General features: G+C 29.4%; 2 protein-coding genes across 7 annotated transcripts; both read left to right on the top strand.

Annotated features, from left to right (window-relative positions):
* The first annotated feature begins 5,433 nt into the window (after positions 1-5,433).
* LOC8260957 lies at positions 5,434-7,776 on the top strand. 6 transcript variants are annotated; one of them, XM_048376343.1, is made up of 5 exons: positions 5,435-5,740; positions 5,845-5,929; positions 6,045-6,535; positions 6,617-6,684; positions 7,172-7,298. In XM_048376343.1, the coding sequence occupies exons 1-4, from the start codon at positions 5,489-5,491 to the stop codon at positions 6,662-6,664; spliced, it is 876 nt and encodes a 291-aa protein (XP_048232300.1). In that variant the 5' UTR covers positions 5,435-5,488; the 3' UTR covers positions 6,665-6,684; positions 7,172-7,298. The 6 variants fall into 6 exon arrangements, with proteins under 6 accessions (XP_015575915.2, XP_048232300.1, XP_048232299.1 ...); XM_025157722.2 differs by lacking the exon at positions 6,617-6,684 and adding an exon at positions 7,513-7,776 and having other exon boundaries at positions 5,442-5,740; positions 6,051-6,535; positions 7,172-7,391; XM_015720430.3 differs by lacking the exon at positions 6,617-6,684 and adding an exon at positions 7,513-7,776 and having other exon boundaries at positions 5,445-5,740; positions 7,172-7,391.
* Positions 7,777-10,894: 3,118 nt separating this feature from the next.
* LOC8260956 (F-box/kelch-repeat protein At3g24760) lies at positions 10,895-12,757 on the top strand. The gene is made up of 2 exons (XM_002521071.4): positions 10,895-12,187; positions 12,436-12,757. The coding sequence occupies exon 1, from the start codon at positions 11,005-11,007 to the stop codon at positions 12,169-12,171; it is 1,167 nt and encodes a 388-aa protein (XP_002521117.1). The 5' UTR covers positions 10,895-11,004; the 3' UTR covers positions 12,172-12,187; positions 12,436-12,757.
* Positions 12,758-13,501: the final 744 nt, after the last annotated feature.

Below are 13,501 nucleotides of genomic sequence, written 5' to 3' on the forward strand. Positions count from 1 at the left end.
TTTTTATTTTTCTTTCAATTTGTCAAGAAAGAATTATAAATTAAATATTAATTAATAATGTAGTGTATTTATATATGAAAACTAAATTATTTGAGTTATACCAAGTCAAATAAATTTTAATTTTGTAAGAGATATATTGGGCTTTTATTCTTTTTAATCTTTATAATAATTAAATATATATATAATATACGTAAAGATTATTTGGAGATGATCTGGTGGAGGTTTTGTGGGAAAAGGGGGATTGCAATTTGCATGTGGTAAATAGGCAACATCCCTCTGCAGTACGTAGTCACAAAATTCGACATGGGAAAGGACGAGCCGGTGTGAGACATGTTATCTTTTATCCGGGTTTCGTCCCGGAAATTAAGGCCTGAATTATGCGGCGCACTGACGACCTGAGCTGGTGGCCAAGCCCTGAGTGCTCTGCACCGGCACCGGTGGGGAGGGGAAACGTGCGACGTAATCCTACCACTGCAACCTTGATAGCATGGAGCCATGGAACAGTGTTTGCATTACTAATTTAAAACAAAATTACTTGTTGAAGGAAATCTAATTCTTTACTCGTCTTTATCATTCTCTTCATTACAAAAGAAAGAATAAAAGAATTAAAAAGGTAATTTAATTTTTAGAATTCATCATTTTAAAAGAATAAAAAGTTGTTGCAATACTTTTTTTAGTTTAATATTATTCTTAATAAATTCATATCATCTTAAAATTATTTTTAAAGAAAAATAAACTATCAATAAATTATTTTTTATATTTAATACAAACAATATAATTTTTGAAATTTATAGATTTCGAATCTATAGATATTGGCTAAATTTATAAATTTTCGAATTATTTAAAGAAATATTTATAATCTAGTTAGAATTTCTACTTTGACAAAGACTTTATAATTTTTTTTTTATTTATATAGTTTTCCATTTTGGCTTTCTATGTAACAATGATATAAACTATTTCTTTTATATAGTATTTATCATATACTGACATAGTCAACTATATCAATTATATTTATAACTTTGTGCTTCATTCGGTTATATACACAAATATATGTAGGATATTTACATAACTTATAAGCATCAGATTTGTTAGATACCTTAGTTTATTTCAATAAGAATTTAATATTGAATTACTAATAGGAAAAATCACAAATTTAGTATTTTTTTTTTTCATTTTTTTTCTATTTTAGAAGAATATATCTAATTAAAACTTTTTACAGAGATTAAAAGTCATAATTTATTCAATAATAACTTTAAAAAACTCAAGTCATGAGATATTCAATATTAAATTTTAAAGACTTTAAAAAAGGTCTATAGAAATAAAGAGATATTCAATTACAACTTTTATAAAGTCTTTAAAAGTAAGCTAATATTAAAAAAAAAATTGATTTTTATAGACATGGACTTTTATGTACTTTTACTTTTTATATATTAATAAATAAAAATTCTCAAAATTTATCTTTCACATTTCTTCAAGATTTCAATAGACTTTTGCTAAAAAAAAAATTATCTTTTTCCTTTTTAAATTCTCCTACATTATCGTTTTCATTTCTCTTCACTGTATTTATTTTCCATCTTAAAAGATATAAGAAATTAAAATAAAGCTCATAAACTAAAAATTATTTACTAATAATATTTTCTTATACTCACACATACAAAAATAATAATTAAGAGTTTTTAATTTAATTTTAAAAGACCCTCCTAAAAATATAAATTTAAAATGAAGCATTTAATGAATTATTTTGAGCAAACAACCCCACTATATATAGCTTCTAGATTTTAGTTAGGAAGATTATTTGGATAATTTTTTTTTATTGGTAAATGTGATTGTTGTCGGTTTAAGTATTTATCAAATAATTAGTAAGTGTGGTTATTGTTGGATTAAGTATTTATCAAATAAGTAATAACCAAAATATATCGAGTATGACATGAATTTGATGGTTTAATCAGAGACAAATTGTAATATGATAATTTTTTCTTTCAAAAAATTATTCTCTTGACAAAAAAATAGTATTCATGCTATGAGATATAAAATTTTAAAATGATATGAATTTGACACAACAATAAAATGAAATCCGTTACTTGTATATAGAGTTACACAAATGCAAAAAAAATGAAGAAAATAATAAAATAAAATGATTAAATTTATTTTTAAATAATTAAATAATAGTATGTGAAAATCAATAAAAGTCTATGAATTTTTACAGTAAAATCTATTGAAATTTGAATATCAATGTGTATAACTGAAAACTCAAGTTATCTAACCACCTAAATACATATCCCTGTTTCCCAGTAGTTTAACTGATGATTAGGCATAACTGAGCCTACAAAAGCATTAACAAGAATTAACATATCATTAAGTGATATTAAAAAGACAATAATAGCTTTATGATAATATAAAGCACTAGGCTTTTGCTAAATACAAATCTAACAGTATTATTCTTTGAAAACCAGAAATCTTCTCTCCTCCCATTCTTAGGATTTGTTCTTACTTTTTAAAATTGAAAGGATAGAAAAGAAATCATTCCCTGTCAAGAATGGATAAAAAAATTTGAATCGCAAAAAAAGAAAAGGAAAGAAGAAAATTGTGATTGAATGAGTTCTCGTGCGCTTATGACCTCATGGACTTCTGTGAATCCAGGAAGAGATTTCTGACTTATTCTAAGGGACATGTAAGTTGAAATATATGAATAACAAAGTTTCTCTTTTCCTTTTAACTTTGTTGGCATGCTTTCTTTATCTTTGTCGCTACACCTTATACATTTGATTTTTTGCAGTCTTCTATTTCTTAAAACCTCTTTTCTTTATTGTCATAAAGCTTGCTTTTAGCTCATTATCAATCATCAACTTCTCACCACCACCAATGATCATTCGTTTTGCTTGGATGTTAGGCTGAAACGATGAATTGCATTCCGATTCTCAATGATGAATTGCATTTCAATTCTTTGCCAACAACTTGTTTGATTTTCTAACCCTAAATCCCTAATTTACAGTAACAAAGAGAAGAGAAATTAAATCAATTCTCAATTTACTTTTTTGAATTCAATAATGTTATATTTACCTTTTTAGTAGTTTCTCATCGTGTGTGTGCTGCTCATTTGTCAATCCTTACAAGTGTTTTTTGGATCTAAATTTTTTCGATCTTGATTCTCGATATCATCATCATTGATCTTTCTTATTCGCTCATTTTTGTGAGTTGACCTCAAACGACAGAATTAAATAAAAGAGACGGATATCATTTTATTCATAGATCAAATACAGCCACTAAAATAATACCTGCAATATAAAAATAAAACCAAATTAATGATTGATTAGACTTTCATTAATAAAATTGAAATATATATATATATATAGCAAGAACAAGAAAGAGAAGGACGTGAGATTAGCTGCCAGTGCCATAAGCAATCCATCAATTGGTAGGTTAAATTTCATTTCTAACTTTTTACTTCTTAATTTTTCAGAAGATTTTGTACTTGCGTTTCAAAGTTATGTTATATATTGTATTTTTTAAAATTTTTATTTTCCTGCAACAAAAATGTGATAAATAAATCAACCATTTCAATCTTTAAAAAAACAATAATGGAGTTGATGATTTAGCACTATCATATCCCAGAATTAAATCTGCAATTGACAGAACATAAATGCTGAAGCTAAAATGGACATCAGAATTGGTTAGCCATTGGCTAGGATAGAGTGGAGAACATTCCTGAGTAACAGAGTGTGGAGTTATCCTAGATCCATCATGGGGGCCTGATAGAAATTAAATACAGAAACCCAATTTGATTCTCCCTCTGGCACTTATACTAGACCTCTAGGATAGTACCACGTCAACATCAAACGAGGCATATGGAGGAGAGAGTGACACGTCATCCGACCTGGAGTTTTCTGGTCATTAATAAATGAATTCATGTGAGAAGGAAATGCAGGAGAAGCTCAGACACATGCCTAAAAATAAAAAACAAAGACTTGACATGTTACTCTTTTACACACCGTAGGATTATGAATGTTTTGTCATTTTTTCTTATTCTCTACGGTGATGGCCCCACACCAGAATCCCTGCCCTCTCTCTCCGCACTCTCATCTAAGCTTTTCTATTTCCTAAAATATCTCTTCCTCACATGATGGATTAGACCTCTTATGACAATTATACATTCATCCTTCACACTTTGTCTTATTGCCAATCTTCCTTTTGGTTTTTTTTTTTTTAAAAGGAAACTTTTAATAAAGTATCTATGGTTTAATGGATTTTTATTTTAGAGTCTGATGTTTATTTTTTTATCACTTTAGTACCATGTGAATATATTATATAATATAAATAATAGTCAAATTGTATAATACTTTTAGCAAATACTGATGTGTCGTTTAAAAGAACAGTAACTATTGTATACTACGTTAGAACCTCTTAACGGTACAAAGTAATCTAATGAAATTTTCTCAATTAGATCTTTTTATTCCTCATTTTAATTATTATTGATACAACCGTTACTATAGTTTGAAATGATTAAAAGAAAAGTTGGTTTCTAATATTTTCTATTTTAAACCCTATAATTATCATAAAAAATCACACTTCATCTTTTTCCAAATTTTTAAACTAACTATGGATTAACAGAATTGATATTCTAATGAATGTACATAAATATAAAAATATAGAAAAGTACTGTTTATTTTTTAAAATACAGGGGCAGAAATGCACAATATGATTAAACTTGAGGGGAGTATTTATAATTTTTTTTCTTGTTCTTATCAAAATGGAGTTTGCCTAGCTGGTCAATATATATAAGATTAGATGGGTGCTCATTCATATAGTGGATGAGATTATGCACAGTGAATCCAAACCTGATAATAGGATTTAGGCTTTCCACATGGAGTTTCCTGCTTCTTGTAGCATACATACATGTATAATTGCTTTCTTGTGTACAATGAGATTGAGATAATTACTATTTATTGGCTAAAGAATGTGAGTTCAGTCCATTAGAAGTGAACCCATTAGTATAATCTAATTAACTAATTAATATTCCCCAAGCACAAATAATTGATCAAACTCCTTAGATGGTGCACATGTCTCTAAAGGGTGAAAAGCCATTTCTGAACAAGCTTACCTTTCAAGAAAAAATAAATATTTATATTTGTAAAGCACATTAGTAAAAGAGATAACATACTACAAACCTGCAAATCTCAAAAGATATCAGGAATATGGCTACTAAATTACTCTTTGGAGAAGAATGTCGTTTGGTGTTTGCCCATAGAGGCAACTTTATCTACAAACATTCTTGAAAATTCACCCCCATTAATGCACAAATCCAAGGACTTATACTTACCCCAGCAGTAAGTCCATTATATTTATCCAATCATAGGGACCATATGCATGAAACAATTGAAAATTTACAAGTGTATGGCAAAGGGAAAGGCCACCAATACCTAGCTCTTAAATCAAATCAAAATCTTTCCTAAACACCAACCACATGATCATATTATATAATTAAGAATCCATGTTACAAAGAATCATAAGCCAACCTTTCCCCCACCATTTGCCTAGTTGTCTCCTCATCTTCGTTAGATTCACCCCCAATTTTCTTTGTCTTCTTCGTCTCTCCAAAACCCTTCAATGTGTAGACAGGAATCTTTTTAGCATACTGACAGAACAGATAGATGACTCTATGCTGTCCATTTTGACCAAGAAAGGAAGCGCACACACACTATTATTTATAAAGGGTCTCAAAATATCAAAGCGTAACATGCAGGTGAGTTCTTTTTTATGAACTCATGATAAAAGAATATCAGATAAACACAATGTGTAGTATTATTCACTTGAAAGCTTATTTCACCTCCTCATCCATTGTATCAGATAATTCATTGGCTCTTTAATAAGGCAGCACAACAACAAGAAAGGGAGAATTCTTCCACCACTTCAGCCAAGCACAATATTAATAGTAAGATGAATTTCTTTATTTTCTCCTTTAATTTTAACTATTCAAGAGGCTTTTGTACCACGAGACATACACTCGACTTATAATACATTCTTCTTCTCTTATATTTCTTTGTAAGATTCAGATCAAGAAGCTAAAGGCAAAGATAGAATTCTGTTAAAGCATTGCAGGAGTAATGGAAGATCAGAAAGAGGAAAGAATAAAAAATTTGGTTTAAGGGGTTTCAGACCCTTTGCAATCTTATGCAGAAAAGATGTTGCAACTGCTTGCTTTTATAGCACACTCCATCTGAAAAGAGTTAATAGCTACAATAGAAGGCAGAAGCACTGGATGTACTCTATGAAGATGAAGAAAGAAGACATTGTTAAAGGAGAAGGCATGAGTAACAGTAAAGTTGATTCAACTAATAATCATGTAGGCAATAAAGTTCTGCCTGTAGCTGATGCAACATTATCTTCATCAACTAGCGCAAATGACCAATGTAGCTCATTGGAGAAGGTAGAGAAGCTTAAAGGGGATAAAGCAAAAGCCATGTCCAGAATGAAGGAGCTACTGAGATGGGCTGCTGCTGCAAAACCTGAGAAGAGAGGCAAGTTCTTGGGAAGAAAGGTAAAATTTTTAAATTTACAATTTCATTGAAGAAAGAAAATAATGTTATTAATGCATGAGGTTTCTATTTTGCAAGTGTAGAAGAAAGGTTGTTATCGCAGGCAGCCTTTCCCTATCAAATTAAAATAATAAATAAGCAATATGTACAGGTAGAGCCATAAATCTTCTCTCGATGATATTTTGTTTCTCAGGCCATTTGAGCCATTTGTTTCTCCAATTAAAAGTTTCTATTTAATCTACTAGTTTGTGATCAGTCAAGTGTCTATATCATATATTAAATTATGCTTTCTCCGTTCCAAAAAGAAAATAGTTCATTTTTATTTTACATACCAATAAAACAATGTAGGGATTTTTCTAATTATTAATTTTTATCACTATTTTTAAAAATACTCTTGTTAATTTTTTTGATAAAATTATAATTTTAAAATATTAAAAGGAATTAAATGTGATAATATCTATGTTAATTAATAAAAAATATATTTGACATTTTATTTACTAAACTAATTATTGAAAAAGAAAAATAGACTATAATTTGAAGAAAAAAAAAACGATCTTTCTGGAATTAAAAATTATCATCTTTTTTTTAGAGAGTTCTCATCTCCTTTTTTAAGACAATGTTTGTGGTGAGTTACTCAGGTTCTGCACTTTCGAAATAAAGCAACCTTTAAAGCAGTAGCAGATGATGAACAACTGAGCAATGAATCTCCAAAGATAAGTTTCAGATGGGATGCTGAAAGCTGCTCCACTATTACCTCTTCCTGCTCAGCCATTTCCTTGGCTTCTTCCAGGATGCTTTCACTCAATTCCACTCCTCTTCATGATAGGAAGGGAAATTGGATCACCACAGACTCTGAATGTAAGATATCACCTGGCAGCCATTTCTTTAAAATTATTCGATAGATTCTTTCACGTCCTGCTCTCTTTCTTCCTCTCTAAGATAGCTAACTGATTTTCAATTATGGGGTTTTGATGGACAGTTGTGGTGCTAGAGCTGTGAAGGAAGAAATCTTTACTGTAGATGATTTTTCCATGGTTCAATTTAGTGCTTGCAGCAGTGTATCATGTGCTAGACTGATTTCCTTTTTCTTCTTTCTTTTTGGAGATTTTGGATTTATTAAATGCAACATTATGCAGATTAGTGAAGAGATTATGTTAGCATGACTAATGTTTTATTTGTATGGACAGGAAGGTTTCCGGTGCATATCCACTAATATTAGTTAGTGGTTAATTTGCCTACCAAATTAAATGTGTTCATTAATTCTATCGAGTACTAACAATAATTTAATTTTAATTTAAAGCCACGTATCAGTATGCAATTGATTTGCTCAAATGTTATTCATTTCCTTTCCTTTCCTTTCCTTTCCTTTTTAATGCGATACGGACTGGCTAATGATATATCTAACCACTAAGCAACTATCTTTGATTGTACAAAGAAAGAAAAAAGAAAGAGGAAGAATCAAAAAGGTTTTCAATCCTACTATCTTGATTGTACATTAATATTTTTCTTTTTCTCGTTTCTTCTTTGAAAAGGTAGTCTTTTTGGGGTAATAACCCAACTCTAAATGATAGAGAATAAAATTTGAACTTAGTCTTTTAATTTTTCTATCACCACTATAAGAAATTAGTCTATAACAATAGGAAATCTCATCATTAAAAATTAGAAATTTGTCGCCAAAACTCTTAATGAAGGAAAAATTTCGTCATTACTCCTGTTATTTGTTTCACGGTTAAAAGTAAATAATGATCTAAATGGTGAGAAATTATTATGATACAACGCCTATAATAGGTTATACATTATTAGTGGTCTAAATATGTTTAATTTTGCAAGATGTTCGAGTTGGCATTTGGTGGGAGGGACCAAGAATTTACATTGGTTAAGCTTATGCTAGTTTTCTTGATCTATAATTGCAATTGATTATCGTCGAAAGAAAAGAAAATGTATATATAAAATTAAATTGAAAGTTAAGAGTGTTTAAATATAAAAAAAAAATTATTAGGTGTCTATTAAGTTAAATGGAGAATTAAAAATGTTAAATATAAAAAGATTAAGTATGCATTAAAATGTTAAATTTATTAATCAATACAAATTCAAAAAATATAAATGGGCATTTGATCCAAATTTTTTTAAAGAAAAGCAAATATGATAGTTTTAGCTCTTAATTTCTTAAGCTTTATAGAAGCACATTGTTAATAGATTATCAATCCCAAGCATATAACATGTGCACACAAATTATTAAATGGTAAAATTACATAAATGGCATTTTAACTTTTCTATTTTTGCTTTTCTAGTGTTTGAGTTTCTTTTTTCTTTATCAATAAGTGTATAAACTTGCAAAATGTGATATATTTAAGTGATTTCAATCAATTTAGGCTCACCAAAGAGCTGACTAAGCAAATTGGAGGTCATCTTTACTAAATAATCTAGTCATATCATACACAATTTATTAAAAAGACAAATATAATCTCATTTTCACTTTTGTGTGTGTGTGTGTGTGTTTCTGCCTCTTCCTCCGTATGTATTCTTTTCATATTTCTAGACATGCAATTTATTTACAAGTTCAGAATTATGAGTTGATCTTGGGTGTTGAAGGGTTCATACTTTTTAATTTTGATTTTGGTGTGTTTTTATGAATTAATTGATAAATATGGTTTTCAAATTTGTTGATTTGGGAAGTAGGTCTGTAAATTATTCCATTTGGAGATTATGGAGATATACAAGGAATAGATAAGAAAAAAGACAAATAAAGAACGAAAATTAAAGAAAAAACATGAAAAAGATGAACACAATGTTATTTTTGTCTTTTTCTCAATTTTATATGATATAGTGAACTTATTCAAATCAGCACTTCAATGAGTTTAAATTGGTTAAAAACACGTGGATGTATCATTTTTTTTCCAAAATTTAAACATTTAATTGAACAAAATAAAAAATATTTAAATACTAAAATAATAAAAATTAAAAGTTGAGACATTTATATCTCTATTTAACTTAAAAAAGGACTCTTACATTATAAGAGATGAGCATGGCGATTTATTTAAGGAAAATTACAAATTTGGTACTTTTAGTTTTTTTTTTTATTTTTTTTTAATGTCTAAAATATTTTTTTTTCAATCAAGTGTTTGAACCTATTAAAAATATTCAATATAGTGTTTCTAGCCAGTTTTACAGGTTAAAGTACTTATTTGACTTATTTGACTTATTTTGAATAATAAATTGACTTAAATACCCTCCTTTAAAATAACATCATATTTCTTTTATTCTTCTTTTATTTTTTTTTCCTTTTTCAACATTATTTTTTTATATTTTATTTGTTTCTCAAAAGATTAAAGAGAATAAAAGTAAAATTACTTTATTTTTCTTATTCATTTAAATAAATATTAAAAAAATTAAATATCATTTATTTATTCTTTTATTTTTATGCATTCACTTCGAAAAATAAAAATAGAATATAAAAGAAAGATGAAAGTATTAAGTATTCTAAAAAATAATCTTTAAAAATTAAAAAATGATGAGTAAATTCTTTTAAATGAATAAAAATTAAATTTAATCCAACATTTTGTTCAGTGCTAAAAAAATTAATAAAAAATAGAAAAAAATAAAAAATTATCAGTAAGGATGAATAAAAATATTTAAATCATTTTATATGTAAAATAAATAAAATTATTACTTTAACTTATAAAACTTGTAAGAGATACTATAATTATATAGATTAGCAAGTTTAGATATTTGATTGAATAAAAAAATAATTCAAACACTAAAATAGAAAAAATTAAAAAATTAAGAAACTAAATATATAATTATCCCATTTATTTACTACTAACTACTTGTTGAGGAAAAGATGGCAAAAGGAAATTGGAAAGCTTTGTATTTGTATGAGTTGTATTTTGAGTGTTTCTTAAACGAAAGATGGCAATAGAAAGGGGACAAGAAATAAGCCCAAAGGCTTAATGCAGAAGAAAAGGTCATTAAAATTTCCTTGTAATTGGAGCACCTTTCTATGTTCTTCCCCTAATAATGTCCGACATTTCCTATGATCCCTTCCTTCTAGAAAAATAAATCCATTCTACCATTTCTTTTTCTTTTTTTATTTATATATCAATTAAAACCAGTTAAATGGCTTTTATAACCAAAAAAAAAAAAAAAAACAAAAATATTAAATTTGATCAGGAAAATAATATTATTAATGAATGGGTCCCCTCATTAGTCATACTAAGAAGATTTAGTGCTGCAATTATTTTTCCTAATTTTTTTATTCATCAGAAATTCTTTTAATTAATGATTAATTAAGGTAGGAAAGAAACAACATTGGCGGCCTTGTCTTATGTGTGGTGAGTAGTTACTAGTTAGTGAGAAATTTAAGCATTCTCCACAATTTAAGTTCCATTCCCAACTAACTTCCCAACTACCATTTAACATCTTTCAGTATTCTTCTCCTTCTATCTTCAACCCTCAAAAGTTAATCTCAATAATGTCTGAACCATTCACTTCGTTGAGCTCAGACCTAATAGAACTGATCCTCTCCTCCCTGCCTATCCCATCTCTCCTTCGTGCCTCTTCTGTATGCAAGCTTTGGCATTCCCTGATCACTGCTCCTACTTTTCCTTCTCATCCTCCCCATCATCGTCCTTGGTTCTTTCTTCATGGTCTCCATAATACTTCCTCTAAAAACAACCAATCTTTCGCTTTTGACCCATCTTCCAATTCCTGGTTTCGCCTCCCTTATTTTCCTTTCCCTTCTCGTGATTTCATTGGCTCTAACGGCTTCCTCTTTTCTACTGCTGCTTCTTTCTCTTTCTCTCCCGTGCTTAAACCCCGTTGGAAATCCACATCTCCTTTGAGTTTTTCGAGAATCAATCCTCTTGTTGGTGTTTTTTTGAAGGATAACAGGCTAGCTTCTTCTTCTTGTTACAACATTTCCAAGCCTCATTTTATTGTGGTTGGTGGTGTAAGATTTATTGGTAACTTGGTTGATATTGAAGACAGATTAGCAGTTGAAATATATGACCCTGGTAATGATTCTTGGGATCTTTGTCCTCCTTTACCGGCAGATTTTCGCTCCGGTAACTCGTCTCAAACTTTATCCTCTGCCCTTCTCAAATCGAGATTCTACGTTTTTGGAATATACACTTTCTTTGTTTCGTTTTTCGATTTGGATAAGCATGTCTGGAGCCAAGTTCAAACACTAAGACCACCTGGGGTGCTTTTTGCCTTCTTGATTGCTTGTCAAGAAATGCTTGTTTTGGCTGGTATGTGCAATGGGCCACAAGGGCCTTCTTTTAATTTGTGGAAGATTGGTGAGAAGAATATGGAATTTAGTGAAATTGCAATTATGCCTCAGGATTTGCTTTATGGGTTGGTTGATAGTGAGGAAGATGATAAGTTCGCAAGCTTGAAATGTGTTGGAATGGGTAATCTAGTTTATGTATTCAATGAAGAGTATCATTGTATGTATCCTGCTTGTATTTGTCAGATTTTTAGTGAGACTGGTAAATGTAGCTGGAAGAGAGTGCCCCAATTGCCATCACCTGTTAACAAGTTCCACAAGGTTATCAGCTTTTGTTCCATGGTTTTGCTACAGCATGTTTTTCTGGATGACGAGGAAGAACTTGAAATAGTGCTGCCTATGTTTGATTGAGAAGCTTGTCTACTCGGTATGCATGGCTAGATCCTGCAATTCTATAAATTCAATGTTTCCTTTTGGAATGCTTGTTTAACTTTTTTTTAATCCGCATTTTATATCCTCTGATAATGTTTTCAGCAATGATAGTCCTTGAATTAAAACCTGTAATTCTTGCATACAAGGTCAAATTATGAACTTAATGGCCTTGCTTAATTAATTATGGTTTTCATTTCCATCATCAAAGCAACCCGAGTCTACTAATAGTTTTTAGTTTACCAGATAAGTGTCTGGTGAGGCCTCAACTTTCTTGGAATGAAAAAGGTTATATATGTAACTGCAACTGCTAAAGATATCTTACATAATCTGGACTGTCCTTAAGGTAAGCTTCAAGCTCTCTTAAGTTCTCCTGACAATATACCAATCTTCTCTTGTATCAAATATTAATTCTTCCATGAGGTAATATGTTCTTACACTTTGTTGCTTGCATCAGAATTATGCTTGCGAGTTAGATCTTGGCATGTATAATCTTAAATTGCTGAACAAGTGGTTCAGACCTCAAAGTTTCATACAAATTTACTCTTTAGCTCTCCTCTTTCTTCTTCTTCATGCTCCTGTCCTTGTCTCTCTATTCTTCTTTTCTTTGTTTATTTTTTAACTTAATCATCACAAACTTGAAACCTCCACCTTCCAATCCAATTAGGCCCTGTACTGGTGCTGCCATCCTGTTTTAGTTGTGATTATAATAAGTAGTGTTAAATTGTCTAAACGAATGTCTCTAGAATCAGATCTTCTAGACAAGATTCTATCGGGAACATGGAGAATGAAATCAAACAGGGCCAGGGCCAGGGGCAGGACTGTTCTGAGTTTAGTTCTTGTTTAGTTGATAATGATTTATCCCTCAAGACTTTCTCCTATGCTTGGAGTTTGATGTTTTATTTTATCACAATTATTTAAGCACTGTTTTTACACACAAGTTTAAGGTAATATATGGTTGCAGTAATTGCGATGGAAAGGATGCCTGAACTTGAAATTTCTAATTTTTCAAGGTTTTCTGCTCCCATACAAAACATATGACTTTTGCTATAAATATGAACTAATTGGACTCCGTCGGAGGCAATAAATATGAAAGAAACTATTAATTTTACAAATTAAAGTTATATATAAAAAAATGTTATATATTTGTAATTTTTTTTAATCTTCTCAATTGTGTTTAAAAAAATTTTAAAATTAATATATTTTTCTTATGAATAGCTAAATGAATTATTTAATAATATTGTATAATCTTAAACTTGGAAGTCATTGTGTTTTAAAAAAAGTCTATAGCTAATTGTTCATACTCAAAACA

This window comes from Ricinus communis, chromosome 7 (assembly GCF_019578655.1).
Source record: "Ricinus communis isolate WT05 ecotype wild-type chromosome 7, ASM1957865v1, whole genome shotgun sequence".
In the NCBI taxonomy this organism is placed as follows: domain Eukaryota; kingdom Viridiplantae; phylum Streptophyta; class Magnoliopsida; order Malpighiales; family Euphorbiaceae; genus Ricinus; species Ricinus communis.

Bases quoted from the DNA above. Each gene is read 5' to 3' on its own strand.
- LOC8260957 (XM_015720428.3), top strand. From the start codon at position 5,489: ATGTTACAAAGAATCATAAGCCAACCTTTCCCCCACCATTTGCCTAGT. The intron at 5,741-5,844 runs GTGAGTTCTTTT...CCATTGTATCAG, and splicing joins TATCAAAGCGTAACATGCAG to ATAATTCATTGGCTCTTTAA. The intron at 5,930-6,044 runs GTAAGATGAATT...TTTCTTTGTAAG, and splicing joins AGCCAAGCACAATATTAATA to ATTCAGATCAAGAAGCTAAA.
- LOC8260956 (XM_002521071.4), top strand. From the start codon at position 11,005: ATGTCTGAACCATTCACTTCGTTGAGCTCAGACCTAATAGAACTGATC.